The sequence below is a fragment of the Anabas testudineus genome, chromosome 21 (assembly GCF_900324465.2).
Source record: "Anabas testudineus chromosome 21, fAnaTes1.2, whole genome shotgun sequence".
Taxonomy (NCBI): domain Eukaryota; kingdom Metazoa; phylum Chordata; class Actinopteri; order Anabantiformes; family Anabantidae; genus Anabas; species Anabas testudineus.
The window spans coordinates 2,870,957-2,890,771 of record NC_046629.1 but is presented as its reverse complement, the minus strand read 5'-3'; the positions used below and the strand labels follow the sequence as shown (position 1 = coordinate 2,890,771).

General features: G+C 42.8%; 2 protein-coding genes across 10 annotated transcripts; both read left to right on the top strand.

Annotated features, from left to right (window-relative positions):
- The first annotated feature begins 305 nt into the window (after positions 1-305).
- ddx3xa (DEAD-box helicase 3 X-linked a) lies at positions 306-14,683 on the top strand. 9 transcript variants are annotated; one of them, XM_026377039.1, is made up of 21 exons: positions 306-637; positions 1,837-1,888; positions 2,048-2,095; positions 2,824-2,883; positions 5,824-5,997; positions 6,195-6,215; positions 6,296-6,434; positions 7,120-7,224; positions 7,324-7,423; positions 7,516-7,651; positions 7,847-7,944; positions 8,025-8,123; positions 8,223-8,383; positions 8,563-8,707; positions 8,791-8,935; positions 9,238-9,288; positions 10,102-10,283; positions 10,798-10,915; positions 11,002-11,155; positions 11,498-11,616; positions 11,819-14,683. In XM_026377039.1, the coding sequence occupies exons 1-21, from the start codon at positions 593-595 to the stop codon at positions 11,902-11,904; spliced, it is 2,238 nt and encodes a 745-aa protein (XP_026232824.1). In that variant the 5' UTR covers positions 306-592; the 3' UTR covers positions 11,905-14,683. The 9 variants fall into 9 exon arrangements, with proteins under 9 accessions (XP_026232824.1, XP_026232833.1, XP_026232827.1 ...); XM_026377048.1 differs by lacking the exons at positions 6,195-6,215; positions 9,238-9,288 and adding exons at positions 3,212-3,304; positions 3,402-3,473; XM_026377042.1 differs by lacking the exon at positions 2,824-2,883.
- Positions 14,684-17,220: 2,537 nt separating this feature from the next.
- On the top strand, positions 17,221-19,811 carry nyx (nyctalopin). Its single transcript, XM_026377021.1, has 4 exons — positions 17,221-17,242; positions 17,671-17,957; positions 18,094-18,398; positions 18,533-19,811. The coding sequence occupies exons 1-4, from the start codon at positions 17,221-17,223 to the stop codon at positions 19,359-19,361; spliced, it is 1,443 nt and encodes a 480-aa protein (XP_026232806.1). The 3' UTR covers positions 19,362-19,811.
- The last annotated feature ends 4 nt before the right edge of the window (positions 19,812-19,815 follow it).

Below are 19,815 nucleotides of genomic sequence, written 5' to 3'. Positions count from 1 at the left end.
GGATCTTTATAGTTTTTGTCTTGTTGTAGTTATTGTGCCACATTTCATGTCATGTCATTTTATAGAGACTTGATTCCAAAAATAAAAAACAGTCCTTTTAACAGAGGCTCCATCAGTAGAGATGTGTTTTGGTAAATTCTTCTTTAATGTTAAATTAATGCCACATGTTTGCTCTTTAACTGGACAGAAGACAAACTCTGACCTTAATGAGCAGCTTCATGTTTTCACAGACCCGGAAGTCTCGCGATATTTCCGTGGGCCTGAGGTTCCAGACTCGATATCTCGCGCTACCTGAGCGCTCAGTGTCTCATTCCGCCACGGTCGAGCCTGCCGGGAGGGGGTTTCTGTTTCAGCTCCGCGATACTCATTTTATTTGGAAACTTGAACAGAATTCATATTTATAACGAACACCGACGTTTTATTTATTTAAAGTAAACGTAACCGTGTAGTTAACTTCATAAGTAATCGTCAAGTGCAGGTGTTGAATTTGTACAGAATAGATAATTTAACGGCAGCTAACGTACAGCTCGGTCGTGCGCTAACAAAGAAAATCCTTTCTCTTCACAAATAATCCCCACTATTCTCTTTAGTTATGAGTCATGTGGTCGTTGAAAATCCACACGGTCTAGATCAGCAGGTAAGTGTCTTCAGCTTCTTTTTGTTTCTGGTTCGCAGTCGGTAATTTTCCGCTACGCACATGTAGTTTGGAGTCAGAAAGACGGAGCTTCGTGAGCTAGCTAAGCCGCTAGCCCCCAGCTAAGCTAGCGCGGCGGCCGCTAAAATGGAGGTGATGTCGCTGTAGAGAAGATGGTGACGGCGAAGTTCGTCACTGCGTTGTTCCCCACAGCTGAACCGAGGCGCCTTTTACTAACTCATTTACTCTTAATCTGGCTAACATTAATCCTAAACCCACCGATTATAGCGTTAAACGTGTATTTTTATGGAATTTTGTGTCATATTTACTAGATTAGCTGTCGGCGACGGCCCGGCCGGTATCCAGAGTCGGGCCGGCGTGCGGGGCCTTCTCGACCTGAAACGTGGCGCAGGCAGAAATGTTGGCAGCGTTTTAGCGACCAGTAATGTTTGTGAAATGTAATACAGTCAACTTAAGAAGTCGGACGCCATTAGACACGTCTATAAGCTACTTGACTACACTTGTCAACGAATATTATTTCACTGTTTTGTCGGCATTTTCCAGTTAGATGACCAGAGATTTGATACTCGACATGTCGGTGGTTCGGTAAATTATCAAAGTCTGAACCAGCAAGTTTGGTTGGGTTTATCTTAAAAAGTAGTCGTTAATATTACAGACACAAAGCAATGGCTTTTATTATTGATTGATTAGAGCAGTAAGGTTCCACATTTTAAGGCTTAAGGTCTCTAGTCTGTTTTAGGCCTGGGACAAAATCTTAACGTTATCGCTTCAATAGTATTAATGTCTTTCAGTTCCAGGATTAAGTCTCTTCAGCTCACTGCCTATGATATTTTAAATAGTTTTATGTATGGACTAATCATTTCTGTTGCTGGTATCGACCATTAGCAGATCCCTTCCTAAAGCGATTTTATAGACATGGGTGAGGGGTTTACACATGGTGCCAGTACTCTACATTTCTCAACATCTAACCTGAATCATCCAAACTATTGATCATTGTAACAAATTAATTGGTTCAAAGGCCCATTTCCCTTAGTGGTGTCCTCCAATGGACAGTCTACCAGTTCTTGTCTGAACACTTCAAGTTGCAGTTGGTTTAAATATTTTCAATTTCATTTGTTTTGCCCTCATTACTTACTGTTTGAGTTTGTTTGAATGCTCGATTAATTATTCTCTTTTTGTAGCTTGCTGCCCTAGACTTGAACTCTGCTGACGGACAAGGCGGCGGAACCGGCAGTAAGTCAAAGCACATTTACTCAAAACATTTAAATATATTGTCACTGAGTGAGGTTTACAGGTTTGAACTGGGCACAGATGGTCTTTTTTTTTTTTTTTAAAGATTAATTTAGCTTCTTTAGTTTGTGAATAACTTTTTTTCCCGCCCCCTCCATCCAGGGCGTTACATTCCACCTCATTTGAGGAACAAAGATGCTTCCAAAAACGGTGAGTCTACTCTAACAGCTACTGAGCCACACTCAGCCCGTCACCACAGATTTGACTGGTGCTGTTGTTGGTGTTAAAAACCCATCAGAGCATGGTAAAGGCAAGCATAGTTGAGGAAAAATGTTTGAGTCTTTAAACCCAAAAAAACTGGACACATTCCCCCCCGTCAATACCAAGATGGTGGTTCTGCACCATTTTTGGCTGTTGAGGAATTTGGTCAAATTTCTTCGCTAGTGCACGGAAAGAGGAGAGAAAGCCGTGTCAAATGGGGTTTGTCTGTGCATGAAAGCTTATTTTGGCACCTATAAAGTAGGGCAAGTGTTACTGCTAAGCAGCAGTGGCCTCAAAATTTCACCCCAGACTGCTCACAAGTCAGAGAATGGGGCAAACTTCAGAAGTGTCTGAGTTGAACACTTCTAAGAACTAGTTTCAGTAGCAATCAATTCCCCAAGTTTGAGCTTTAGCTGGTGCAAGCTAGCTTTAACTGCTCTGATAAAGGGAAATGTGGGTGGGTTGGTGATTTTTATCAGGATTGATATTTTGTTGCCAGGTTGTGGTGGTTGTGAGGTGGTATAATTTTTTTGTGCTTGTTGCCTCATAAAGGCTTCAAATCAAGATGTGTCTGGCACACAATGAAATTTTCTACATAAAAAAAAATCTTGGAATCATGGTACTGTGTCATTGCACACTTGACGTTTTTCTCGTTTTACTGTTTTCTTATTCCACAGCAGGAAATGCTTATTCCGCTGGTAGACAGTGCGGTTATTCAGTGGCACCAGTAAATCTCTGTAAGTCCCTTCTATCTGCTTTCGCTGAGGGCAACCTGCATTTCCAGATGCATGAAATAGCCTTTTTACACACCAGCAAAGCCAGTGCGAAGGGGCAGAGTGAGTTAGCTTAGAGCTGTACCCTTCACAGTAAAAGTTAATGATGGGCTCATGATTAATTGATGTGCTTCTCTTGCTGGGATGCCTGCAGTCCAAATGAGAAATGTTATAAGTAAAGGGCAATATCTCCTTTTTTTTTGATATTTTCTGCAGTGAGTTGACTTTAAAGCTAAGTATTTTTACCACTGTATATTCAAGCCCATATTTCACCTGCAAATGTCCCCCCTAGTTTCTTCTAAGCAGTGCCCACAACCATGGCAAGCAGAGTGTCAGCAAAGACACAGAAATAACTATACTTCAGGATGGGATGACAGTAAGATTGGTAACTATTAGTGTAAAGTCAAGCCAAACACTCTTACTGCATGAGCCCGTAATTATGGGTGAGTCTTTTTATAGCCTGCTTCCCTACCTTTGCTCAGGTTACCCAAGACTGGCCACTCAAGAGCTTGCCTTTTACCATGCCTACAGTGGGGGTTGGAGAGACAGATGTGGTATACCTGCATGCCATCTACTTGTTGGCACAGTTTCATGGTGTACATAGCTGAACCCTGAAGCGTAATCAATGTGCCTCTGCTTTGTCATGGTCACGTGAGAAAAGCAGCAGAAATCTGGGCCTAACAGTGTTAAAGCTTGGAAATGATGATGCTTATGGTGCATGATGATGGTGCCTTAAAGACTTTGCACTGCATCACTAGTGTGGCTGTGTTACTAATAAATAAGACCATGTTAACTATAATCTGACTATCTCCTCATAATCAGCTCTGAGACCCATGCTGTTGCATTGTCATACCAATTAAACCCAGTCATGAAATCGCAAAGATTTTACTTGGCAGTTAACGTCAGCTTTATTGTTCCACATTGAAATAATAAGCCCACGTCTCTGTGACATGTCATAATGAATTTTATTGACCTTGTAGCTTTTTGTAGCTTCCTGTGGCACAGACTGCTCGAGGTGATACCTGTGATTACGATGCTGTTCTCTGGTGTAGATTAGACAAAACATTTACATTTATATTTTTGGTGCAGAACAGAACTTGCTTCCCTCTGTGGCACATGTTGTTTTCTGTAGTGTTATTACAAGGTATAGTAATTATCAGGTATTCTCCTTGGCCTTTTCCTTTGACATTTGCAATTGAATGATTAGTAGAAGTGACCTTTAGGTATATTTAGCTGCGTCGTTTGAAACGATAAGGTACTAAAATTCTTTAAGACCAGCAGATAGTCATGGCAAATTTATACTCCTGCAAGTCTCTGAAGTTGAGATGGCTTGGGTTGCTGCACAAGCATCTCTAGAGTATGAGGCTGCTAGGGGACACTTATTTTTCCAGGCAGTGTTGTGCTAATGGAAAATCCATAACGGATTTCCAAATTTAAAAGCCAACTTATTTTCAGATGTGTTTAGCACGTCAAAATTCTTCTTCTGCATGCTGGCCTACTCCGTCACAACTTGGATAACCTATCTGGTGGAATAAAATACTGATTGCTTGGACAATGAGAACAGTTACTCTGCTACAGCTAGGTGTCTGTATCATATGTACATAATTTCATACGTGCACTTTGTAATCAAGGTGTTACTTGTGTTTTGTACTTCTGAAATTGTACTTTAATTTGGTGGTTTGATGTGGCCTGTGAGGTCATCTGTTTCACTGAAAGTTAGACTGACCTTGTTGCATGTTGTTTGACCATGTTTTCACAAGATAAAACGTGAATTGTTTTTGTCTGATAGCAGCTAAAGACTAAATTCTACCACAAATCCTGATGCTGCAGTTTTATAGTAGTACTGTTTGTAGTTGACTGAAAATGATCCACTCCACATGTGTTAAAGTAAAGCTCAAAGCTGTTCAGTAAACACTGAATTTGGCCTCTAAAGGTGAACCTTAACATTTGAAATGTATGTAACTACTTTAATGTCCTCTGACTGGTCATAAATTGTCCCTATTACTGGAACCTTTCTAACTTGTTGAAGGAAATTTTGGACAATATTTGTTTTCTAATACTGATTAAGTACCTCAGGTCAGTACTGAAGACAAAAACTTCACATGTATTATTTGCCCAAGCTATAGAATGGTTTACAACACAAACATTGGTGTGTGTGTGTGAAGTATTACAAGGCTTTCCCTTTTGCTTATTTGAAGGGGGTACTGTGATTAAAGCTTTTACCTGTTGAATGACAGGTTTAAGTTGAGATGCACAACCCAGATCAATAGGCAGCTCTTGAGGCTGAACCAACTCACCTTTTAAAACAAGCCAACCTGTGTGGCTAGTCTGCCCTTTGCTTCTGTGGCATGGCCTCAGCTACTTGGCAAGCCTTTCTGTGGCAGCACTAACAGTCCATTGTCCCCCACCACCAGCATCAACCTCAGCCTGCACTGGTAACAGTGGGGCCACCGATGGAAACGATGACACAGCCAGTGTCCACAGCTGGGCAGATCGTTGTGGTAAATGTCCCATACAGGCAGAGACGGTGCTTCATAGGTCTCTCAGCACAGAAGTCCTACTGCAAAGGCAGTGAATTATATTAATTTCCACTTAAAACCTCTTCATTTCTCTGCATCTATTCTCTTCTACAGATGTAGAACTTGCTTTGCATTTGTTTGCTTTTTTCCCATTGACCTGTTGCTGCAGCAAAATTCTAACTATTTTCACTTTGAGTACAGGTTATTGTAAACTCTGAAGCCCATCCCACCTGCCACAGAATTATTCTTAGTCAGCACTTAAAGAGATTCATAGGTAGTTAGTTCAGTGTACAGCCAAATGTCTACTTGCTTACTGACAAGTGTGCAGCATGAGGTTTCTTCTGACAGACCTTTTTATTTTTCCTCCCTTTCTCTCCCCATGAAGATTCACCTGGATGGGACGGCGGACGCACCAATGGATTTGTGAATGGTTACCATGACAATCGCACCAACGGGGGCTTTGGAGGGCGTGGACCCCCTCGCAACGATAGAGGTGGGCGCGGCGCCTACCGTGGTAACAGGGGTGGAGGCTCGTTTAATCAACCATTACAAAATACAGGTGCGGAAATCCTGTTGTATCTTAAAGTTAAGCTCCAGTTGTAGATTTAAACTCTGCCCTCCCCCACCCTTGTTAATTTATATAGTTATAATATCAGCAGGCATTTAGACTGCATACGCGTGGTTGATTTACATTAGCTGTTCACATAAAAAAACAAAAACTTAAGGAACTGATTTTCAATACCCTTTCCTTTTAAGGGGAAAACCGTGCTGCTTCTGGTAAGAATGTGGCAGATAAATTTGAGTTTTGAAAGATCTCCCTTGTGGATCACTAACAGGTCTTTATATTTCCTCTACAGCATTTGGAAACTATGAAAACAAAGATGGCAACTGGGGTGGACCTCCCAGAGACGCTGGCTTCAACAGCTTTGGTGGCCGGTCTGATAGATCCAAGTCTGCCTTCTTCAATGACCGTGGGACAGGGTCCAGGGGGGGACGGTGTGTAAAGCTTTTGCATTAACAGACTGGATATTTCTTTATTTTATACCACAGTATAGCATTTCCATTGCTTCGTTTCTTAATCACTACACTAAGCACATTAAGCAGCCGTCTAGCTTACTAGGTCATTTTGTCGAACCCATTTCCCGTATTAAAGTCTTAACAGAAGAATAGTAGTAAAGACAGTTCCTCCAAGTATGTTCTGTAACATTTTGCCATAGTATCTGCATTTGGTCATCTCAAAAGTTGAAAAATGTTGTTTGTTTTGTTAGCATTTGAGCTACATGTTGCTCTTGCTGCAGCAATTTTGAGCAGAATTTGTTTTTGCATTTTGAGCAAAGCATTTAAAACAAATCTATGGACATGGAATTAGTTCTTCTACACAGTATCAGCAGGTTTTAAAGTATTAAATTAAAGTTTTCTATAAAGGAGGCAGCCTTTGAGTAAATATTTTCAGAATAAAGGTTAAAAGTCAGTATTCTGCTGTGAGAGGAATGCTTTTTTGAGTTATGGCTTATTACTTTATTACAGCTGGTCATAGTAGCTGAGAGATCATTATAGCAATAAACCAAATTAATTTTTAACTATGTACTTTACCTTTTTATATCCTGCTAAATACCAGAGTGTAGATCTCATAACTCATGCCTTTGTGTCACACTTAAACGCTCTATGTGCATGTGTGCAGATTTGAGCGTGGGGGCTTTTCTAGTGGAGGGAACAGCCGGTGGGTGGAGGAAGCCAGAGAGGATGACTGGTCCAAGCCCACTGCTCCCAATGAGCGCCTGGAACGGTAAGAAAACTTAAATCCAGCTCGCAAACAATACAACTTGCAGTAACTTTGCTTTTCATTTCATTTTCATTTCAACTTTGCAAAACTTTTTTTCCCCAGTGAGCTTTTCTCAGGAAGCAACACTGGGATAAACTTTGAGAAATATGATGATATTCCTGTGGAAGCTACTGGAACATCCTGCCCAAAACACATTGAAATTGTGAGTGTTAGTTTTTACCCAGCAGTGCTTTTCTTATGGTGAAATTAAAATGGCTGTTCATCTATACTGATGGTGTCTGATTTATTCTATAGTTCCATGATGTTGATATGGGGGAGATTATCATGGGAAACATCACCCTTAGTCGTTACACTCGTCCCACCCCTGTCCAGAAGCATGCAATTCCCATCATCAAGTCTAAGAGAGACCTGATGGCCTGCGCCCAGACTGGTGAGGATTTCGTTAATGTATTGTCAGTGTATTCGCTAAAATTCCTCAAACGGGACGTCCATATTTTACCTGGTTACTGTCTTTTTACATTTTTATAAGAAGTTAAGATTGAGTTGTTCAGTTTATACTCTTTGGCTCTATGATTTTACTAGTTTCTAAATAATGGAACTATGCGTTATCCCTGCTGTGTTTCAGGCTCTGGTAAGACTGCTGCCTTTTTGCTGCCAGTGCTGAGTCAGATCTACACTGAAGGGCCTGGAGATGCCCTGCAGGCTGCCAAGAACAGTGGGCAGGTACTGGGAAAAGAATATGCACAATAACAAATGAAACCTTCCCATTACTAGTTCACATAACTTTATTCCTTTAATCTCAGGAGAATGGAAGGTATGGCCGCCGTAAGCAGTACCCAATCTCCCTTGTCCTGGCTCCCACCAGAGAACTGGCCTTACAGATCTATGATGAGGCGAGGAAGGTGAGCTTACAGCATTAACCTACTTCTAATAAATGGAATTTAGTTTACCTTAACAGAATATGGATTTAGCAGCTTGCTGACTCTTTCCCTATATTCCAGTTTGCTTATCGCTCACACGTGCGTCCATGTGTGGTGTATGGTGGAGCGGATATTGGTCAGCAGATCAGAGACCTGGAGAGAGGATGTCACCTGCTGGTGGCCACACCTGGACGTCTGGTTGATATGATGGAGAGGGGCAAGATCGGACTGGACTATTGCAAGTCAGTATAGTACAGTTCTCTTGTTTTTGAAAATGGTTGCCTTGAAATGTACTAAATAGGTTATGAATAACAGCTGAATAAGTATGTTTTTTTGGTTATTAAATTTAGTTGTGTTGTATTAGATTAAATTTCTAACTCTTCTCAACTAACTTCATTAAATATTAAATGTATGTCTGCAGCTACTTGGTTCTGGATGAGGCTGATCGCATGTTGGACATGGGTTTTGAGCCACAGATCAGACGCATTGTGGAGCAAGATACAATGCCCCCTAAAGGCATCCGCCAGACCATGATGTTCAGTGCCACCTTCCCCAAAGAAATCCAGGTATTTTGGTTCAGCCATAGGTATACACAGTCTTGCTGAATGTGATAAATATGTGGTACTGACTTAAATATTACTTTGTGTAGATCCTGGCTCGTGACTTCCTGGAGGACTACATTTTTCTGGCAGTGGGGCGTGTTGGTTCCACTTCAGAAAACATCACCCAGAAGGTGGTCTGGGTAGAGGAGAATGACAAGAGGTCTTTCCTCCTTGATCTGCTTAATGCCACAGGTGAAAAATGCATGCACCAAAATGAATTACACACCCTCCTTTCATAAAGGTCACACTAGGCTCTAACCATCATCCTGTGTTTGTCAGTCTGCCCCATATCAAGCCGATATTGACTTTGCTACATCTCTACTAACAGATGTTCATTATAGAAAGAGCTTGCACTAAAGGCTATGAAATGAAAAATATCATGCAGGGCTTAGTGACCATTGAAAACAAATGGTTAAGGGGTTTGCTTCTCTTTATGATATTGAGTTGTGTACTGAGCAGCCTTACGTTTACTGGCCGGTTTGGTTTTATCTTAGTCATTCCCAGTGAGGTTCAGGAAAATGTGACAGAGGCCCCAGAGAAACCAGGTAAGTTTGAATAAAGCATAATTTCACTCTGACCCACAAGCCAGAAACATCACATCCCACAGCTCATCCTGTCCCTCTTTTCCTCAGCTGACATGCTGCCTCAGTTTTGTTTTTTCTTTCATCTGTTTTCTTTCATCTTCTCTCCTGCTATAAAAAGCTAATGAGTTATTTATGTAGCATAGAGGGTTGCTAAGGCAAGTTTATAAGAGCCTGGGGGAGGGAGGGGATCAAATGGAAATCCTGTTAACACATAACAATTAGGCTGACTTAAAATTTTTCTTTTTATATTACTCACAGTCTTTAGTAATAGTGGAGAGTATAAGGGGCTTTGATAGGTGTAGTTTGGTTTTTTGACTAGTGCCAGAGTTGCATTAACAGAACAATTGGATCTGGAATGGCCTCTCCTAGCCCATCACCCCTCAGCCTTTTTTTTTTTTTTCTTTGTTCTGATAGCCATTAATGCCACATCTGGTTGTAGTATATCCCTAAATTCAAGGGATAATAAAGTTATTAATGTACCTTTAGAGCTGTATGCGGGGGGGGGGACACAAAACAGTCAATTAATGGTTGTCAGTAAATGTAAAGCTTTTTATGCAACCCCTTTCTCCATTTAAGTTCTCATTTTGTTTTGATTTACTTCATGATCTTGCAATTGCTTATCTTTTATTTATTTATTTTTTATTACAGCTCTTTAAGTTACTGCTCTCATCTTTTTAGCACAATATCATCCAGTTATCAGTAATGTTTCTTCTTTCATGCTCTTTATCCTGCTCTCCTCCTCTTGTCTTGTCCTCTTCATTTCCGGCTGCTCAGGTAAAGACTCGTTGACTCTGGTGTTTGTTGAGACCAAGAAAGGAGCAGATGCTCTGGAAGATTTTCTTTATCGTGAGGGTTATGCCTGCACCAGCATCCATGGAGATCGCTCCCAGAGAGACAGAGAGGAAGCTCTGCATCAGTTCCGGTCTGGACGCTGCCCCATCTTGGTGGCTACAGCTGTAAGTCATTTCTCTTTCAAGTTGTAATGCAAGGAACTAGTTCAAATTTAGGCACTGGCTCCAAACCAGCTCTGGAACTGGATTGGTGGAAAAGGGGTATCAGTTGGCTTTGTGAACCAGTACTTTGTTCAGATTAATCAAAATGTTTTTACTTTTTCATAAAAGGTCAAATCTAAAATATTCACAACCTGGAGTAAGTCTTTAAGTTGGTAAGAGTCAGAAATTCTCAGAAGGTAACAAATCACTCAATGTCTGCTTTAAAAAGCGGAGAGCAGTATACAATCTGTTGAGGTTGCAAAGTTACTTTGGCTTTTGGAAAAACTCTGAAGGAATCTGGGCCAACTGGGTCATGAAGGAAACTGTGGCTTTGGCTGCAGCTGGACAGTGTTGGCAGACTGAAGTAGCAGCTCAAAATGAACTCGGCTCCTAGTTAGAAAATGTGGATAGTGGGCAAAACTCAAATCTGATCTGTTTGGTATTAATCAAACTCTTTATAAACATTTCTTTCTTCCAGGTGGCTGCTAGAGGTCTGGACATCTGCAACGTGAAGCACGTCATTAACTTCGACTTGCCCAGTGACATTGAGGAGTACGTTCACCGTATTGGCCGTACGGGACGTGTGGGCAACCTCGGTGCGAACCTTAGCTTTGATGTACACTATGTAGATTCAACATTTCAGTGAAGGCCCTTACTCTGACTCTTGATCTGTTTTGTGTAGGTCTGGCCACGTCGTTCTTTAACGACAAAAACAGCAACATAACCAAAGATTTGCTGGACATTCTGGTTGAGGCCAAGCAGGAGGTTCCCTCCTGGCTCGAAAGCCTGGCCTACGAGCACCAGCACAAAAGCAGCAACCGAGGACGCTCTAAGAGGTAATTGTTGCTAAAAGCAGCTTTTTAGAGACGTGTCACTCATTCATGGTCAGTGGAACTCTACCTAAAATGTCTGTCCCTCTTTCTGTGAACGCTGTGAATGTGATTTCTCTTTTGGTTGTTTTCTTCATTTGCCAGTGTAATTGAACACAGCAGCAAATGGATTTTTCACATGTACACAAATGCCTCATCAGTTTGTCACAGGTTGTGCAGACCTCATGGGCATTTTCATAGCTTCATAGGAAATTCTACTAGTTCTAATTTAAGTCTTTAACCACTTCTGATTTTGTTTACTGTGACTTCAGAAAGTGTCTAATGGAAAGCAAATGTTGTGTTGTCCAGGTTCTCTGGCGGATTTGGAGCTAGAGACTACCGACAGACGTCTGCATCCGGAAGCTTCAGTAACAACCGTGCAGGGCGCAACACTGGAGGCCATGGAGGAAACCGTGGCTTTGGTGGCGGTAAGAAATGAAATTCTTACTTGTTTACCGTGTTGATGCAAAACTGAACTGCTGTAAATGACAGTGTTGCTCTGTAACTGACTTTAAAGCACAACTTGTGAAAAAGCTGTTTGACACACAATGTCTGTCTAAAAAGTATAGATATTAATTTATGTCTAGGTTGCTGCTTTGTTGCCTGATCTCTGACCTTTGTCCTTCACAGGTGGATTTGGCGGCAACTTCTACAGCAACGACGGCTACGGAGGAAATTACAGCCACTCTGGTAGTGTGGATTGGTGGGGCAACTAGTCGCCATAGGAATAGGTTGCCATGCCAACCGTACCAATGGAAACCACATGTTAACTTAAGCCAGACCATAACAACCCTCCCTGTGTAGCTTCACTGACACACAGTACATTACCAACCCTGGTTCTCTGCCATTCGCTTCTCTCAAAAAGGAAGTGCAGCACGACGCAAAGGAAAGTCACCAGCACGTGCGACGCACCGGAGACCGCAGAGATTCGCACACCTCAGAGTGAGCATGGATGCTGACACGCATTGTCCGACAGCAACCTCGGACTTTCATTGTTTAAAGTATTTTTGTTCTTTTTGTGGGGGGGGGACCCAACTGAAAAAACCTGAGGATCATTTGTATGTTAATGTACTGTGCCTTTTTGAATTTAAACAGGAAATCTGTTTTCATTTCACCAGATGAACATGGCCAAGAGCTCTAAATTTGTTTTTACTATTTTGTTTGGTGAAAAATATTAGAAAGGTAACATAAGCTTGGACTTAATCAAACCTTGGCAAACACTGGGTATTGTGGCTCTCAGAGTCGTGATTCCATTTGAACTTCAAATTTATTGCAGGAACATCATGTAGCCTTTTCTATAGTCAAAACAGCTAATGGAGCCATTACTATGTCTAACTCAAACTGGGCCACTCTGTTTTAATCCTAAGGGACAAAGTTACATTTGTTTTTCTTTCTGTTTTTGCTCACTCTATCCTGGACAGGCTCCTTTTTATGGTTATGGTAGTCTCTCAAATAGCCATTCCTATTGTGATCTTAAGAAACACAGAAGTCATTAAGCTCAGTGCCAACAGTCGCTGAGGTTGAAACCAGAATAATCAATGCTGGAACTTGTTACTCCACATTTTTAAATTGACTTGACAGTGTTACGGCAGCTAGTATGTTACCCAGTGCTAGCTACATTAAGTGGGCGGTGTTTTTTGTTTATTTTTACTTGAGACATTTTTGGTGCAGGTGTGTGCAGAATTGAAAAATCGAGTCAGTTTTCGTTTTCTTTTTGAACAGTTTCTCTACAAATATGTATCCAAACAAATGCCTGCCATCTTGAAAGTGAAGTTCAAAATGGCTGCATAAAGGACCACGACATCGGGACGGCAAAGCGTGGTGTTGGTGTATATCGAATTGACCGGCAGCCATGGGGGCCAGATGGTATTCTACGCTTGCTAGTGTTTTGTTTTTTGGTCAAGGAGGAACGGCACGTGAACTGAGTCGCAGGCTTAACTTAATTACAAACGTTTTCTCTTTTCAAGCTGCGTTGGAAGCATGGTTTCATCTGTAAGACAGGCATTCGAGTGATCACTGAGGTTTAAACAGCGAGGAACAGAGCAGCGGGGTAGAGCAGCACTCCGACCACGGGGGGTTTAGGGGGGCGGGCGTAGGCACGGGGCGCAGTTTTCAGTGCACCGCCGCCGTCGGCGGCTTTGGTTTCCATTGCTGCGCAGTGTAACCGGAGGTGGTCGAGGACAGAGCGTCACTTCCTTTATAGAACCTTAAAGTACTGTCAAGTCCTTGATGATCATCTGCGCAGACGTGTATTAAAAATCTGGCTTCGTGAAGCCGGAGCAGGCTTTTCCTCTCGCTGAGGAGCAGCCATCGAGAGGAGGAGAGCAGGAGCGTTTCACCTTACTAATGCTCCGTTTTCTCATCGGGTGTGTTGTGCCTTGAAACCTTTTTTTAAGAAATTGAACTATAAGCGGATGCACTGGCAGTGTTGAGAACTTGAGATTGAATGGTGCTACTTGATTTAGGTGTGTAGGCCCTTGTACGTCGTGCCCATCAAGTTTTACAAAAGTTCTTTTATTGCACATCTAGAGTTTTATATAGATGTCTTGGATATGTGTCCTTAAGCTTCCAAATATTGTGTGCGAGGAGATTGTGAGGAAAAAAACGCAGCTTGTTTACAAAGGGGAAGGGTTCTCAACGTTTAAACCAGGATTTATTTGGGACCAGGGGATTTAGCAGTTGGGGGAATTTAGCCATTTGCACAGATTTCTAGATTCTACTTTTGCTGCTAGTTTTGTGTAATTTATTAAGCATTTTTGACAAATATTTATTTTTGTAAGCCTCAAAGTGATTCTTTGAAAGTTTCAGACACTTGACCAAAAGACAGTACAAAAAACACTGGCACTTGAATGTTGAATGTCACCTGTATGCGTGAAATTTATATATTTCAGGGTAGTGTGAGCTTTTTAATGTTTAAGATGCATTGGACTCAGTCGGTAATATCCACAGCTGTTTCAGAGCCTCCTCGGGGCCAGTAATCTATTAGATTATACTAATTGGTCAGCAAAATTTGAAATGAACAAACATGCCAAGGTTTGGAATAAAGCTGTCAGAGCAAATCAATTTCCTAAGCATATCAGTGCAGAAGTGTTCAGATTCTCCAATTGTGTGCATTATTGATTCTTTACTCTAATTTGACCTGAATTGTTTTTCTCCAGTGAATGTCTGGCACATGGCAATCCTTAAAGAAACAAACATGTGGTTTATTCTCATTGTTGTATTTGCATATATGATTCCTCTGGTGTTCTCCGTGAATGCAGAGCAGGTCTGTAGTACTGATTTCCAACGCAACTGTTGGGATCAAAAGCAGGTTCTGTGTGTTTTGCTGCAGGCAGAACCTGAGACTTGTTCCACGTTCTTCAGAGAACCCCAGAGCTCTTTAGATGTAGACTTTGCTTTCTGTATTAGCTTAGAGGCTCCTGCACTGCATGGGAAAAATACTCAGCTGTGCAATTGTATGATTTTACCAAAATAAAACGTTTGAATGCAAAAGTATCTGAAAATCAAGCATGTTTCATGAAGACTTGTTTACTGTAGTTGTGCAGCGACGACCTGTAGCAAAGCAGCCTGTGGCCTTGTATGGGTGCAGGGTGGACGGGCTGCACTATTCAATTTGGTAGAGATTGGACAGGCTTTCTTTTGAAGAAATAAAGATTTCATTTGTAAGTTCTACTGCGTCACTTGTATTTTTATCAAGTGTTGAGTTGTGATTTTCATTTTGTGCCGTTTATCAGGGTGTTAATAGACTCCACTCTCCAGTAGACGATGTGTTGAGGGGAGAGTTTCCAGATCTTAAACTAAAACTGCAAAGTGGCTGGAAACCAAAAGAAGTTCCGTTAAGCATCCTGACACGTAGCTATAGAAGTCTGAACAGAGGTCATGATGGCAGACGATTGATAATACCTTTAGTTTGGGAACGAGGTGTTTGCTGTAATACGTTGCAGGCAGCCAGACCAGTTGACCTGAAAACCAGATGACCCAAATCCAGAGGGTAGTCACAGTGCCGATAGCGTTTCATCTCTTCTCATGGTAACCAGCTGTGCAGAGAGCGTGGTGAGTTTGTGTGCTGATGTTTCAAGTGACAGATTTTAAAAATGAATTGGTTACGTACAGTACCTTCCATCCTGCATCAAAACGGTGTTTACCCCAGTTCTGAGGTTTTTCCATGTTGGTCTTGAAATGGCTCTAATGTGCTGAGTGGGTTTCATAACCGCCCGGCCAGCGACACCCATTAAAGCGCTGTTGTATAATTTCTGTGCCAATTTGAAAATAAGGTTTTAGGGACGTTTAAGTCTGGTGAACTCGTGGAAGGATTACTGAAAACATGCCTAAAAGGTCCAGAGGCATGAGCCAGAGCCTCAGTCTGAGCCGACTGTTGGCGACCAGACTCCGAATGACTGACGGGAGAAACAACAGAAAACAGAAATGATGATGACTTGCGTTGTGTTGTCTCCCCTGAAGGCAGCACGATTGCTCCAAAGCCTGTGTTGTTCAGTGTCAGTGTTTTTGCACTGAATCTTTCAGTGGATGATGAAACACTGTGATGTACTACAGAGAAACATACGTGAAGCCTGTCTGTGAAGCTCTTTGTGGCCTGTTACCCTCTTCAGTTGTAAGGTGTTGCACCAGGTGGTTTCATTTTAGCACTACAACCGTGTCAATCAATTAAACATTGAGTTTAAATGACCTGTAACTGTTTTATACAGCTCGTACAGTATAGTATTTCCATCTGACACATTCTATTGATCTGTCTGACGGCCTGCTGATCCCCTAATTCATTTCATCGTATGCATTTCTGATAAGTTTCATGTCCAACTCCACGTTGTGTGTGTTTGCAGGATGTAATCTGTGTTTCTAAGTTACTGCTCTGCCTCGAGAGCTTCACTTTACTTCTGTAATCCTGCCAACCGCCCATCTCCATCTCTATCCGTCTCCCTCCATCACTCCATTCAGGGGATTTGACTGCCATTAAGAGATGGCTTTTTGGTCTGTGTGTGTGTGTGTGTGTGTGTGTGTGTGTCGGGAAGAGGATGAAGCGTTTAAACACAACCACACACACTCACACAGGAGAACTGTGTCAGGCTGAAGCGTCCTGTGAACTGTTCAGTTGTGCCGTTGATGCACCGTGCAGACTGACGTGGGGTGCACAGGATGGACACATGCGAGAATGTCTGCACTGTGATTTGTAGCATACATGGATGTGACTCTCTGGAAGGATCCACAGGTACGTAGCTTCTGTTTCTGCATGTTGACTTTCTGTTTGCACAGGTTACGAGAAGGTGGAACAATTCAACAAGACCTGAGAGAGCAGCCGCCTGTACGATATTATAATTCTCAGAGACTCAAAATGACTGCAAAACTACTGAATCAGACTTAAAACTACTGCAGAGAAACTATAAAACCACAGTAAAGAGACAGATGCTAAATGACTACAAAACTACTAGAAAGAGACATCGAGTGATGTATTATACCATATCTATAATAACATAGATACAAAATTGGATTATTAGAAGAGACAAAAAAGACCACAGTGACTACAAAGATGCAAAATGACTCAATGGACACGAATCGACCACAAACTGACCAAAAAAAAGACAAATAAACACTGATAAAGATGCAGAGAGAGGCAAAATGATGCAAACTGACACAAAATGACGTTACAAAGACATAAAACTGCTACAAAAGACAGAGAAACAACCATGAAAAACAACTATACAGGGACATGAGGCGTGTTTCTTTCTGTTTGTATTCTCTTGTTTCAGTGCTGTGTTACAGGGACGGGGGACTTTTATCTGCTTTGTGTTCAGGGGCCCATTTTCTCCCAGTCCTCACATGATGGTTTCAGGATGAATCTACTGTAAATTAGCATCCAGATTGAACCTGTTCTTTGTTGTTAGCAGTTAAAGCCGAGAGTCCACCTCAACTCATCCAAGTTGTATCATTAACAGCTTGTCCTGAATGCTGCTGCGCTCTCTTTGTGCCGTTTCAGGCGTCCGTTAATCCTGGCATGTCCCAGATGAGAGACTCCAGTAATGACTGTCATCGCGTTCACTGGTCAGTTTTTATCCTCTCTACTTCTTGTTTTCCTCAAACTACAAACCAGGACAATACAAACGGTGCCGTTACTTTTTCTTGCACCTTTTTAAATAAGCAGCTGCTTTATTCAGTTTTCTGACTGACAGTGTCAAACATTCGCTGGTTTCACCTTTTTCCTGTTTTTATGATTCTAAACTGAATTTATTGGTTTGTTAAAACAAACATTTTGACGACATCAACTTGTGAGTGAATATTTTTAAGTTAACTAAAGACTAAACTCATCAAGTTTTAATAGTAAACTGTTTTGTATCATTCACCTGAATCTGAAATGAACATAGTGAAGTTATGAAGTAACAGAACCTGGAAATACCTTCAAATTACAGTGAGTATTTTTAGATTTTCACATCTCCTGTGTCTAACTGGTGTCACGGCGCTCCTCCTTCCAGTCTCTGTGCTGTGCCTGCTGCCCCAGGCGGTGCTGGCGCGGTGGGCCTGTGCTCGAGCCTGTCCGCCGTCCTGCTCCTGCACTCAGGAGAAGAGCTGCAGCGTCCTGTGTGACCGCTCCGGCCTGGCCGAGCTGCCCAAAGAGTTCCCCTGCGAGGCCGCCGCCATCAACCTGGACAAGAACCGACTCAAGTTCCTGTCTGAAAGGGCCTTCGGTACCCTGCCCTCACTCAAGTCTCTGTCTCTGGACCATAACAACATCTCCTTCATCACACCTGGAGCCTTTAAGGTCTGTTAACGTCCTCCTCAGCAGAAGCAGAAATATAATATATAATTCCCTCATTGTTATACAGATAAATGTGGTTATTATTACTGGTACTGATGTGTAATCTGGATTTAGTCCTGTCTGATCCTCTGTCCTGCAGGGCCTCGCCAACTTGGTGGAACTGAAGATGGCTCACAACGAGTACATCAGCTACCTTCACACACGGACGTTCACGGGCCTGAAGAAGCTGGTGCGTCTGGACCTGTCCGACTGTAACCTCTTCAACATCCCCGACCGCATCTTCATAGAGCAAACGGCGCTGAGGGAGCTGCTCTGCTTCCAGAACAACTTCAGGAGGATCCCCGGAGCCATCAGAGGCATGGAGAACCTGACCCACATCTACCTGGAGAGGAACAAGATAGAGGCGGTGGCCTACAACTCCCTGCTGAGCCTGGGGAGCCTCCGGTGAGTCCCAGTGGGTGGGGAGATTTATTTAGTCAAAGAAACACAGTCTGTTACAGTATGTTTATGTCTATTAAATGTAAAACAGACATCACACCTTCCCTGAGCTCGACGTGTTTGTCTTTGTCTTATCTCAGGTACCTGAACCTCCAGGAGAACCGTATCAACGTGATCCACGAACAGGCCTTCCAGGACCTTGTGCGGCTGGAGAATTTCTACCTCAATGACAACCTGCTGTCTGATCTGCCCCGGCTCGCCTTTAGGGGCCTCATTCACCTCAAGATGCTGAATCTTGGGGGGAACCAGTTAACCAACGTTTCCAAGACCTGGTTCAGTGACCTGGTGGAGGTGGAGATCCTGTACCTGGACAGGAACCAGCTGCTGTACATCGAGGAAGGCACCTTTGAGAACCTGACCAGCCTCATCACGCTGCACCTGAACAGCAACAACCTCACCACCCTCCCCTTCCCGGTTTTCCAGCCCATCTACTTCCTGGGTCGCCTCTACCTCTTCAAAAACCCCTGGGAGTGCGACTGCTCCCTCGAGTGGCTGAAGGACTGGATGGAGAACTACAAGCTGGTGCGGGACATCCCGTGCGCCTCACCTTCCTCCGTGGCGGGGCTGGATCTCAGCGAGGTGGTCTTCACCAAGGTGAACGGGACGTGCGTGGACCCCGCAGAGCTGAACCTGACCACGGCCTCCTCAGAGGTCGCCTCCACCACGGAGAACCGCTTCCACAGCCTTATCTCCAAACTGCTGCAGCAGGAGCTCCGAGAGGAGATGGGGAACGGGACTGAGAGTCGCCGCAACGGGACTCTGGTGGAGCCCGAGGACGGGCAGCTCTCTGCAGGGGTCAGAGGTCAGCGGGCTCAGATGAGCCAATCACTTCTGTGCTTCATTGTCCTGTGGCTCATCTTTGGTTTGATCAGCCAATCAGGAACGGATTTATGTCTTTATTGCACATGAAAACTGAGGAATTGTTCTGAGGGATGTTGGATTTATTTGCTAAGGAATTCTCTTCCTGGCACTGATGTGAGTCTGTGCTTCAGAACACAGCACTTTGACTGGAGGTCTTCAGAAGAAGGACTGACACGATACTCACACGTCTATGTTTATAGATAAGAAAGCTCACAGCTACATGTCGGATGCATATCTGCAGGATTCATTCCTACAATTACAGAGGCGGGGGCTGATTTCAAATTGTGGATTACTGTTGGCACTGTGATGAAAATGTACATGTGAACTTCCCGCTTTTGTTGCATAATGCTCGATTTTAAATATGATTATGTAATATTCATAGCATTACACAGTCTGTTAGGAGTGTTGTTGTATTATCATCTACTGTATGTGTAAAGTCAAAGGAGATAAAAGCTCCTGCAGTTATCTCCGACACACATGTCCTCTCTGCTTGTTTCTATTC